The following is a 12,766-nucleotide window of genomic DNA, read 5'->3' as shown; positions in this document are numbered from 1 at the left end:
AGAGTATATTCGTTCAAAATCCCTATCCTTTCGCTCGCAAAAAAAAAAAAATCCCTATCCTTTCTCTCAGAGAGAGACGAGCATGTTGTGTGCATACCGTATACTACCGTACATCGCGCGGCAAGTGACCCAAGTGGCCATTTTATCGTGGCGCATGCGGCCCACGCGGGGGCGATACGATAGGATTAGCGCGGCCTAGGCGTGGACTAACCACTGCATCACACGGCTCCTTGATAAACATAAACAAAACAACCACCTCGCACCAGAAAACTTTTGGGAGTTATTGCGAGGGGATCCATGTCAAACCTACGGAATCTGCTCTGGGGTTTTGTCTGAGCCAAGCTAAACCCAGGATTGGACGGGTCGAGCCGAGAGCCACATGATTATGGGCTTATCTAAGTGCTATCCGTGCTGTTTGGAGGGCATCCTTTGACTCCACAGTGCAGAAAAGCTTCGCGATCGCGTCTGCTCGCTGCCACCAGTAGAATATTTTGTCTAGTGCTGTTTTGTTGTCGTGTTCAGTCGCTACCCTACAATTAAGTGCCTATATTAAGGGCACACTGCCCTGCTTCTTCATCTAATCATCTGTGTCCAAACACAAACTGCTTACCCTACCTGAACCTGAACCCATCCTGATATCTGCCGCTGCATCGCTTCTGTTCTTGCAACTCCTGAAGAATTAGCCAGCTGCTCTGTTCTGCTCCTCTGGAAAAAGCTTAGGTGCGTGCTAATATAACCTGTCAGCTCCTTGTTTCATGGTCATGGTGCATTGTTGCAAGTTTAGCTCCTTGTTTACTATAACCTCTCAGCCTGTGAGATGTCTTCATCCTGGCACGTTCTGAAAACTCCTTCAGACCTTGCTCGGTGGTGTCTTTTCAGAGCTGCGCCCGTCTATTGCAGCTTAGCTTCTGACCCACTCTCGTTTCTCAGAGCTAGTTTCCTGCCGTGCACAGCATAACCATCTGATTTGCTTTTGATCGTTTCTTTGAGCGTGCATTCTGACGCCCGACTAGAGACCACCGACGACTTCGAATCTGTGTGTTTTTTTTTTTTCGATAAAGACTTCAATTCTGTGGCCACAGCTTGGCAACATTTCCTTGTCAAGACTCGACAGCCAGAAAACATTCATATATTCTTCTCTGGAGAAGTCATGCATCTCCTGCTTTTGCTTAGTTATTATCGTCGACTTTTCAAGTTCTAGTCGAAAAATAAATATAACTCCAAATATTTGGTCTTGGACGAATACCTGAAATAGTACAGCCATATGGCAAGCTGTAGCAGGAGCAGAAGAAATCGGAGGAAGGTGTGTCCAGCACAGAGTCACAACTTGTGAACCATAGTATATTATGCAAGCTGCTGTCTTTGCCAGATTAGATCCCCTAATGCGTGTGCTGGAACATTTTTCTTTGCTACAAACCATTTTTCTGTAGCCACGAATAACGTTGCGTTAACCTGACCAGGTCCAAACGCTAAACATCCACATCATATCTGGAAGGGCACCACCGGCCAGCCATTCTCCCAGCCAACCTTTTGTTTTCAGGAAATTTTCCCCGTGAACTAGCAGTACATGTTTGTACTGTACTTCAACATGTGAGGCTGGTAGGAAGAGAGCAGTCCAGAAAAGAGGATCCATCTTGTTGTGCGATCACAACAAGGTCTAAAAGTCGAACCATCCTTCCTTCTTCCGTTAAAAAGACGTATGGTGGAGTGGTGGGTTATCTGAAGAAAAGCCTCCAATTGGATCGATGGGGAGAAGAGATAGGTCGATGGATGCTAATATAATCCAGGCCACTAGCTCTTATTAGCGCCATTCACCCCAAGTCATGTCACATGGATCACTGTCCCACTTCCCCTTTATCCGTTGTGGTATTGTGCTTGTTGCGAATTAACAACTTTAGCCGAGAGAGTAAACAAAGGGCTTGTGCTTGTGTAGATAGATGCATGCGGAAGAATCGGGATGTGTTCCAAGGGTGAGGATGATAAGGACGAGTGTGGCGTTTGTGAGCTCGAGCTCCATGTAGCTAGTTCCTTCGAAAAAAAAATGAACCGGCTTTTCAAAGTTTCAAAAATCTGAAAAAATGGTTGATATATTAAAGATGTACTCCATCCGTTACATAATTCTTGTCGTTGTTCTAGTTTAAATTAGAACTAGAAACCACCACAAGAATTATAGAACAAAGGGAGTATGATACAAGTGTGTGTGAAATCTCAATACGTATAGTTTATACCTTGGGTTACATAAAAGAAAAATTATAGATCTAAGTTTAGTGGACGATTAAATTTCTAGACCTTCAAAATTGGTTAGCTCTTGTCATTTTTGTCTAGAGAAGAGTATTTCACATTGACAGTTTAGACACTTCTAATATACTGCATACTTATTAGAAATGACTTGGGGTGCTTCTTTGCGGCGGTGTGCGGCCTTGGCCATGGCTGTCTTGCGGGAAGTGAGGTCGCGGGGACGCTGCGCATGGTACCTGGCTAACACATTGCGATTAGGTTGGGGGCGACTTGGCTAGGTTTGGGACGGAGCTGCAGATAGATGGCTTAGGCGGCATGGGTGTAGCAGCGTGGCGGCACAGCTAATGGGACTTGATCGAGACCTAGCAGGCGGCTGGGCATGATCTTGGCCTAATTGGTAGTGCTACTGCGTCCGGACGACGGTCACCTCGCGTGGCGGAGGGTGGATCCCCTTCCCTGGCTGCCGTTGGCCTGATGGATGTTGGCTATGTGTCGGCCTGCCCTGTCCAATCCGCCGGCCTTGCGGTGTTGTGGCTAGGCCATGGGCTCGAGTTAGTGGGATGCCGGGGCGGCGGCCCTGGAAGGTGGACTGCGCGGTTGGCTCTACGGCGGGCAACGTTGCGGTGGTGGTGGTCTCACTCTTCGGCCATGAGGATGGCGTGGAGCGGACGGCGGGAGATCCTGGTGTTGGCGGCACTTCAGCTGTGGCAGCTCCCAGATCGTGGTTTGGGAACCTTCCTAGGGGGCAGCGGGCGGCTGAGTTCTCGGGCATGGTGTGAGGCTACTTCCGGGCGAAAGCTCAGCGCCGAGGCGCCAACGACGGCGATGCCTGCGGGTGTCGTATCCCTCTTGGGGGCGTCGTTGTGGGTACCCTCCCCGCGGTACGGCTCCGGGTGAAAACCCTAGACCTCGCGGTCTCGACGATGGTGGCGTAATGCGTCGTTACCCTCTTGGGGGCGTCGTTGTGGAGCCCCGACTCGACTCGGTCTGTTCCAATGTCGTCGTTAGTGTTGGTTTTCCTTGTTCTTTTTTGTTTATCCTTTGATCTGCTTTGTAAGAGGTTCTCCTCTCCACCATGTATCGGTTCGGCCGTTGCGGCTTTATTTATAAAGCGGGGCGAATGCCTATTTCGAGGAATATACTGCATACTTATACACATCTAGTTTTTTTTCAGTTTTTTCTACAACTTTAAATACCCTTTCTTACTTTTGCTACAATATTTTTTTCTCTGGTAACAACTTGGTAGTAAGCCTCATCTATTTGTGTAACTTAGTGAGCACAAAAGACATATAAGAATGCAGTAATTGCTAGCGCTTATGGATTTTTTTTTGAAAAGAGGGCAAAAGCTTTGCCCTATTCCATTAATTAAGGAGAAGTAGAATAGTTTTACAAGGCACCCGATTACACCCTTGAAACAAAAAAGGACCTACTCTCGCGGCATCAAGTTACTCATACATTTATCACCCGCCAAAATCCATAGTTTAGCCTCTTGCTTGATCTTATTGAAGAGCACGGAGGGTGGCGCTTGCTTGCTTTTAAAGACCCGAGCATTTCTTTCATTCCAAAGTTCCCAAGACACGAGGAAGGTTAACGATGCGACGTCCTTGCGCTTGGTCATCTTGCCCCACCATGGGTGAAGAGAAGTGGTCGGCCAAAGGTTGGGGTCAAGGGGTTGGATGCCAAGCCAAGTGTTCAAAAGGCCCCAAAGGCGGATGGTGTAACGACAATTGACAAGAAGGTGATCAACGGATTCTAAAGCATGTTTGCAAAGAGGACAATCCCGACCATTAGGCCAACCCCTCTTCTCCAAGCGGTCATTAGTCCAAAGCCTATTTTGAAGCGCAAGCCACATAAAGAGCTTATACTTGGGCGGTGCCCAAAACTTTCACACCAAGGAGGCGACCGGGGAAAGCGTGGCTCCGAAGAATTGAGCATGGTAGGCGGAGGTAGAAGAGTAGATGCCATTATCGGTGAGGTTCCAAGAAATCTCGTCCTCCACGTCCTCATTAAGAGAGACCTCGGAGAGTTTGACCCAAAGGGAGATGTACTGGTGAAAACCGCGTCCAAGTTAATCTTGGAGATCCAACCATGATTGGACATGGCCTTGTTGACTTTCCAATTCTTTCTAGTGGAGATTTTGTATATGAGAGGGGCGATGTCGATGGGCTTTATGCCATTAAGCCACGACGCCTTCCAAAAAGGAGTCTTCTTCCCATTGCCCACCACAATGGTAGTTGAGGCGTAGAAAAGGTCCATGTCCGTGTCATTGCAAGGGTTGCCAAGACCCACCCAAATTTTGGACGGCTCTTTCCATTCCTTCCAAGGCCACCGTAAGCGAAGGGCACGGGAGAAGAAGTCGACATTAAGAACCCCAAGGCCACCAAGATTTTTGGGCCTACAAACGATATCCCAATTGACCTTACATTATCCACCGGAGACCTTATCGGTGCCCGCCCATAAGAAGGCTCTTTCAATTTTCTTCATGTTGACCATAGTGCCATTCGGGACATTGAGAGATGTGAAGTGGTATATAGCTTGAGAGGAAAGGACGGATTTGACAAGAGCGGTGCGACCCGCGAAGTTAACAAGTTTCCCATTCCAAGTGGGGATTTTCCGGGCCGCTTTGTCCTCAAGAGATTGAAAGTCCGCCTTACGTAGACACCAAGGGGAGAAGGGTAGCCCAAGATATTTCAACGGGAAAGTAGCCCTAAGAACCGGGGTGCCATGAAGGATATCGTCAAGGTCGATGTTGTGGCAACAAATAGGTACAACGGAGCTCTTGTGGAAATTGGTGCATAGACCCGTAACTTCGCCGAAGGCATGAAGGATGGCGGTGAGGTTTTGCACATCATGCTTAGAGGGCGCAATGAAGATTGCCGCATCATCGGCATAGAGGGAGGTCCTCAAAATGGTGGTCCGTCTAGCAAGCTTGTGAAGCAACCCATGAATGGAGGCAAGCTCGAGGATTTGGGTGATGGGGTCTATAGCAAGGACAAAAAGTAGATATAAAGACGACATTGAACACTAGTAAAGACGACACCTAAGATATTATAGTGCACGGAGTCATGGCTCCGGTGGACGGTGCTGGCATGCGTGTCATGCTCTTGCGAGGGGCGGGGAAAGGGAGAGCGTGTGCATGACGAGGGCACTTTATAAGCAGCAGTGCGGGTGGATGTGGTCGCACCGGTGCGCGCATTAACTCCAGCAACGCTTTTATAGGCAGCGGTGTGAGTGGGCATGGTCGCGCCGTTGTGTTAGTGGCGAGTCACAATGTCGCCGTATATATTAAAGATTGTTTTCTCCCTCAATGACAAAATTCTAGTCATTGTTCTAGTTTAAATTAGAATTAAAAACCAACCCAAGAATTATAGAACGGAGGGAATATGTTATAACTGTGCGTGAATGTCAATACTGATAATCTATACTTTGGATGACATAAATAATAAATTATAGATCTAAGTTTAATGAACGATAAAATTTCTGGACCCTTAAAAATTTGTTAGCTCTTGTCATGCTTGTCTAGAGAAGAGTATTTCACATCGATAATTTACACACCCCTCCTAGAAGGTATTTTTTGGTTGGTGGGAGCACATACTTTTACACATCGAGATTTTTTTTCAGTTTTTTCTACAACTTTAAATACCCTTTCTTACTTCTGCTACAAAAAATTGTTTCTCTTGTAACAACTTGGTAGTAAGCCAGAACTCTTTGTGTAACTTAGTGAGCACAAAAGACATATAAGTATGCAGTAATTACTAGCGCTTATAGATTTCTTTTGAACACTAGTAAAGACGACACGTAAGATATTACACTGCATGGAGTCATGACTCCGGTGGATGGTGCTGGCCTGCGTGCCATGCTTGGTGAGGGGCGAGGAAAGGGAGAGAGTGTGCATGACGAGGGCACTTTATAAGCAGCAGTGTGGGTGGATGTGGTCGTACCGGTGCACGCATTAACTCCAGCGGCGCTTTTATAGGCAGCGGTGTGAGTGGGCGTGGTCGTGCCGTTGTGTTAGTGGCGAGTCGCAACGTCGCCACGTGGGCAAGGTGCGGGGAAAAGGTGTGGTGGCCGCTTCTATGCCCGCTCGTGGAACCATCGCCGACATTAAAAGAACCTAACGAGCTCTCTCCCGACAAATTAAGGAATGTTGACCGCCAATGAGTCGCTGCCAAGGGTGACCAGCTTGTCAGCTCCGATGTGTCGGGACTCGGGACTACCACGACTGCCCCTTGAGTTAGGGCTGTCGTGAAAGTGTCGGACAAATAACTAAACCGGACATTCTCCCCCAGTAGTGAGTTGGGGGGGCATTGGTGGACGCCGATGGAGATGCTAAGTCCCGGTCTGTTTGCATAACGGGGTAGTCGTGGACGAAAAATGCAGTTGTAGATGCAATAATAAGCGGCAGTTATTTTATTTGTCCATTTATACACATTTTGAATTTCTTCCGTGGTCTTCAACTAGAAATATGAATACTAGCTAGCAGTAAGGATGACACGCAAGACATTTCACTTTACAGAGTCATCAACCAAGTAAACCAAACGTTCCCTGTCAGCACACCTACCAGGGCCTTGCCTTGACCGCAAGTTTGAAAAGAAGCCGAGGGACCCCAAAAAAGAACCGCACGGCAATGTAGAAACTTTTCGCAAAACTCGTTTGGAATGTTGCAATTCCGCCGGTAATTCCGTTGGTATTCACAAATTAGTAAAACTGGCAAGGACGACCCGGCCCGGAGAATGCGACTGGCGCCGATTTAAGACCGCGTCCATTAGAAAGGAAGAACTGGGAGGAAACAACAAGGACGCCTAGGAAACCAAGACCGCAAGGTACAAAGAGGAAGAGTCTCCCAAGAACACCCCCAATCCCAAGCTCTCCTACCCAACCAAACCGGACCCAGCCCTCCTCATTCCCCCTGTCCCCCCTCGAACCCTCCGCCCGGCTCGGGATCCCTGTCGGCAGCGGCCGGAGCTCGGCCGCTCGGCCGGAGGCGCCGGCGGAGGAGGAGGAGAAGCCGTGGTGGAGAACCGATCCTTGTCGCCGGCCCCGTCCGTCCTCAAGCGGAGAAGGTCCGATTCGCGCGCTCCTTCACTTTTTAATCTTTCCGTTGCCGGTCGATCCGTGCTTCCTCGTGGGGGAATGGCACAGTGATTTGCCATTTCTGCTCTTCCTCCCCTCCCCTCTCTGGTCGGTGTGTTCCTGTTTTAATGGAACAGTTCGTGGCCCGCGCGACATGCTTCGTTTCTTTCGTGGTCGATTTTGGATCGTAGCCCTGTTTTTTTGCTCGCGCCAAGCGAGATTCAACTCTGGATTTATCGTTTAGAAACGGAAATTTGCCGCGGTCCCTTGATCAAAGCACAGCCCAATGCCAGTTTAGGAAAAAAAGGCGAATTTCTTTTTGCTGTCATTTTTTTCATTCAGAAACGGATGAGCGCTGCTCTTTTTCGCACAGTACCACCGTTTGGCGATCAGATTGTTCCCATGAATGGGCGCCGTGTACTGCTTGCCGATATCGCAACTAGAAGAACCGTTTTCATTCACATCGCATTTACTACTATCCTTACCGGATTTCAGTACTTGAATACCGCCGGTACTTGAAACGCATGGAATCTGCGGAAGTAAAATCCCACCGATTCCAGATCATTTTCGAGAAAAATTGCGAGGAAGAGTACAAAATTAATTATTAAGACCCCAAAAAAAAACTCTCATTTCCTTCACTACAAATCTCTGCGAAATCTCTTGTTTCTGACCAGGTACAGTAGATCGCTCCCCCCTCTTTCACCCTTCGATGATGATGGGCAGCATAAAGACGCGGCCTTTAATGGCCAACCACGCGCCTACGCCCGAGCCTTTTGGCCGGCCGTCGGCGCTAGAACACAAGCTAGCAGTTAATAGGATAGCCGGCGTTCGGCGGCATCGCACGTCGCTGCGCTGGGCCCGAGCTTTTCTCCGGCCCTCACCGCACGCGGCAGCGACAGTACACGCTACGGTGCCGTCCCCCTGCTATGCGAACGCTGTTGAAACGAAAGTACTAGTGCTGCTACCCAATCTTTTACTTTTGTCCATGCCTAGCCTTTCCTCGGGATCTGCGCGGCTGCGCGCCATGCTGCCTTGTTGCCTCCGCCGCCCGCCCGTGCGGGTTTGGTCGCCTGCTTCGTCTTCTGCTGCTGCTGCCGGCGGGGTGCCCAACGTGGGTGGTAGTACGGTTTGGCGGCGCTGTGTTGGCGAGTTGTTGCCTTGTTGGTGAGCAGGACGCAGGGTGTCATGCCTTGGGGGCTCAGACAGGTTCCTCAGGAGCATCTTCATTTTTAGTTGGAGGTGGGAGAGAGAGAGTGACAGGGAGAGCTCTGGGCGGCTTGTGGTTGTGTCCTCTTCGTTCTTTCCTCGGGCTTGTGGACCTGGTAAGCCGTTTCTTTCTTGACGGAAATACCAGTTGACTCACTCCAATGGTCTTTGCTGATTGTTCAGTTTCGTTTGTCTTGAGTTCATCTAGAAGTATTTGTGCTTGCTCTTGTTTCTTCGGTTTATCATATGCTTCTTTTTGTTGCTGCACAGTTTATTGATTGATTGTTCTTGTACTAGCGCTAGTTGCATTGAGCAATCAAACTAACCATCTCATGGTTTACCCATTTCCCTGGCTACCTGCAAGAAGAATTTAAGTGTAAATAATGTGCGATTTTGGGTGACAATAGAACTGATAAAGTTGATCCATAATCGAGGTGGATGGATAGTAACTTGCCATATCAAGCACACATTCCTTTCTCTTGTGCTCAATTCATTTCATTGTACTCCATGTTTTTCTCACGTTCTCCCCTCCGTGCTGTAGTCCCTATATTATGAGGCTGATGTTTGTGTTGTCAATTGCAGATGACACTTTGACAAGTACTCAGCCTTCAGCGTGGTTCTGAAGACCTTTCCCCCGATTGCTTTTCTTGGTCTAGAAGTAACATGCCAAGATCCGACTCAGATAGGGATGATATTTTCTTTGATGCATTTGAGGATATTAGATCAGTCAGGGAGCCTTCATCCTCGGATGATTGTAGCACGAGTGGTGAAGGATTAACACCAAGGGCACTAGAGTATGAGGTTTGGGCAAGTGAGCCCATGAGTGTTGAAGAAAGGAGACGGAGATTCCTGCAGGGGATGGGATTTGATGACCTTGGTGCTGCTAAAGTGGATCTTTCTCAATGCCAAGAAGAAATAACAACCATCGACTCTCCTGCTGACTCGCAGGAGAGAACTAGCAGCAACATCTCTTCTCTGGATTCATCTGTTCCTGAGAGTGAATCATCATTTGATGCTGCCTGTTGCATAAGGGATCTGGATAGTGGAAAGAGATATGTAGTTCACAATGGTGGGCATGATGGACTGACTAGCTTTCTGAAGGAGGTTGCGACCGATAAGGTGCTATCTCTTCTGGAGTTTGAAAGCCTGGTTGGTGTTTCTCGATCTGTTCAGAAGCTATTACGAAGGGCATATTCTCACAGCCCTGCAAGAGAGACCAAGGGGGCTGTTGGCACTAAGAAAATGGATATCAGAAGCGTGTGCAAAAACTTCATGAAGAAGAGGAGTTTTGGCGGAATATGCAAGTCTGATGTCCATGTGAAAAGCTCCACAACAAGTGTACCATCCAGAACAAAAGTTCAGCACCGAAAGAAGAAAAATGCTGAATTCTCTGCTGTCTATATGGGTCAGGAAATCCGAGCCCATGATGGTTTAATTAGAGTGATGAAATTCAGTCCGTCTGGCTGGTATTTAGCTACTGGCGGTGAGGACTGTGTTGTTAGGGTATGGAAGATTACAGAAGTGGATGCATACTCTAAAATGTATGGTGGAGAGAACCACCCTCATGAGTATGTAGAGAAAATTAAAATTCTTAAACCGAAGCAAGTAGATGGACAGAGCCATACACTTGCAGTAGTGCCCAATAAGGGCTTCCATATTACCGAGAGCCCGTTACATGAATTTCATGGCCATACAGGTGATGTCCTGGATATGACATGGTCAAAATCAGATGTAAGTTTCTCTCTTGATTTTCTAAAGCTGCCATAGTTCTCATGCTCATCATCAATCTATTCACCTGAATTGTCATGATTATCTATTAACATGTTTCATGTATCTTGAACATAACTAGATTCCTATTTTGTTGTTTGTTTCATTTTCTTACCTTCATTGAATTTGTTTCCTTGTAGTGTTTGTTGACTTCATCAAAAGACAAGACAGTCCGCTTGTGGAAAGTTGGCTCTGATGCCTGTCTTGGAGTATTCAGACACAAAGACTATGGTAAGCTGACATATCGTCGAAGAACTATTATGTATGCTTTGGTGCCCGAATGCCTTGCCCATTGATGATTTCTTACTTTATTCTAGAAGTCTTATTGTTGTAGTTGCAAAAAGTACTTATGATATTGTGCAGACTTTGAGCCATTGCATTTTCAATATTTTCCTGGACAAGAGCTTGACTTTCCTTTGAAACTGTTTGAACAGTGACTTGCGTTCAATTCAGTCCCACTGACGAGAGATACTTCATCAGTGGCTCAATAGATGGTAAAGTTCGCATTTGGGATGTTTTAGACAAGCGGGTAGTTAACTGGGCTGATACGCGGAATATCATCACTGCTGTTAGCTACCAATCAGATGGAAAGGTTTGTATCTGATCAAAATGCTATTGCACATAATTTTGCATAAATGGATGCTAAATTCATGATTTTGTAAATCAGGGTTTTGTGGTTGGCACGACTGGAGGAGTATGTCGCTTCTACGACCAATCAGGTACTTGAAGATCATCACTTACCATCCATGTGGTTTCTATCACTTCGAAGGTCTCTAAATCTCTGTTCTGTATGAGTACTCTATAACTTAGCATCTTGTTTCTGTAGGTGAAGACATTCAACTAGACAAAGAATTATTTATGCAAGGGAAGAAAAAGTCTGCCTCCAGTCGGATAAAAAGTCTGCAGGTACGATTTCTGTGTTGATAGTTTCTTGATTCTCTACTAGTACTTTAAGAAGCAGTTGTGATGCAAATAAGCTAATTTGTTGTTGCTGCTTCGCAGTTATGCACAAGTGATTCCCCTAGATTTCTAGTTACATCAACAGATTCTAAGATCCGAGTTGCTGATGGTTCTGATATCGTCCAAAAGTTTAAAGGTATATATTTTTTGCAGCAGTTTCCATCCTTCATTTGGTTATAAAGTTACCATTTTTTCATCTTCTTGCATTACACGTTAGTAATCATAAAATCACCATTTTCTACTTTGTGATGCAGGTCCTTGGAAGTCAAAGTCTCTGTCATCTCCATCCCTAACATCGGATGGCAGATATCTTATATCTACCGGCAAGGATTCCAATGTGTACATATGGAATTTTGAATCAAGCAGCAAGTTACAAAAAAGCGAAGCCAAGTCGGTCCGTTCTTGTGAAATGTTCTTCTCCAAGGACGTGACAACCGCGGTACCATGGCCAGGAGTGCGCCATGACAGGCACGTCAAGCCTTCCTGCTTGACGGAGAAATCTGTTAGCGCGCCCACTTTGCGCCATCAAGGAGAAAGCCGTTCCCCTGGGGCACGGTTCCTCACAGATGTCACTAGGGGGTCCGTGACATGGCCAGAGGAGAAACTCTCCTCTGCGAAGACCGTGAATGCTCCCCGGCTAGCTGATTGTCTCTCGGCGATATCGGCTGCTTGGAACATGGTGATCGTGACGGCGAGCCACGGTGGAGTGATCCGGTCGTTCCACAACTACGGCTTGCCTGTGACGCTGTGAACTGCTGTCTTGCTGAGACTGCCTTTTGAAGAGAGAAGCTAAGAAGTGTAAGTTTGGATATTATTAGATCTACTAACGAGTGACGACCTTAAGATTTTTGTCAATAGTGTTAGGAGTGTGGTGGAAGAAGGGTTTGGTATAGTAGCACCATGAAAAAGTGGAGAATGTGTTGCGGTGGGGTCTTGAACTTCTGAAAAGGAGATTAATCATTGCTGATGATTTGTCTATAGGTTCTCAATTTCATTTCTTCGAGATGGCCTTGGTTGATTTTTTGTATGCCAATAGTCGCATTCCCTGTTTATGATTCATCCTTGATTCCAAAAGACCAGACCATCCAGGTCCTTGTGTTTTGGCTGCTGCATTTTAGTCAGTCAAGATAGTGAGGGGAACTCACATCAGTTGCTTCTGGTCATGATCAGGAGTTGAGGACATTAGTTATTTCGCTGCACTCTCGCAACACGCAATTCTCCTGTGGTGGCTATTGCGCGTTTGGTGCAGAAAGCGCCACTAGAATGGACGGTCCGTTTTCCTGTCAAAGAAAAGAAGAATGAGCGGTGAGTTGGTGGCGGGAAATGCTCCAGCTCAACGCAGGGGGAGAGCCGCACGTTTCGAACTTGGTGGCGTCACTCGCACCCGTCACTAGCTGGATCCGCCCCATTCTAGAGTTGCAAAAGCTTGCACGTTCCTGACGTCGACGTTCACGAGATGCTGCTGGTAGGATCCACACGCACACCACGGGGCCAAGGCAAACACTTCTTTTTTATGGAACGA

At 47.2% G+C, this 12,766-nt stretch overlaps 1 protein-coding gene across 1 annotated transcript; it reads left to right on the top strand.

Moving 5' to 3' along the window:
• The first annotated feature begins 7,034 nt into the window (after positions 1-7,034).
• Positions 7,035-12,244, top strand: LOC124677312 (dynein assembly factor with WDR repeat domains 1-like). Its single transcript, XM_047213312.1, has 8 exons — positions 7,035-7,301; positions 9,100-10,248; positions 10,425-10,515; positions 10,719-10,876; positions 10,952-11,003; positions 11,111-11,190; positions 11,287-11,380; positions 11,499-12,244. Exons 2-8 carry the CDS (start codon positions 9,181-9,183, stop codon positions 11,993-11,995), a joined length of 2,040 nt encoding a protein of 679 aa, XP_047069268.1. The 5' UTR covers positions 7,035-7,301; positions 9,100-9,180; the 3' UTR covers positions 11,996-12,244.
• The last annotated feature ends 522 nt before the right edge of the window (positions 12,245-12,766 follow it).

The sequence above is a fragment of the Lolium rigidum genome, chromosome 7 (assembly GCF_022539505.1).
Source record: "Lolium rigidum isolate FL_2022 chromosome 7, APGP_CSIRO_Lrig_0.1, whole genome shotgun sequence".
In the NCBI taxonomy this organism is placed as follows: Eukaryota; Viridiplantae; Streptophyta; class Magnoliopsida; order Poales; family Poaceae; genus Lolium; species Lolium rigidum.
This window is presented reverse-complemented; position numbering and strand designations above follow the sequence as displayed.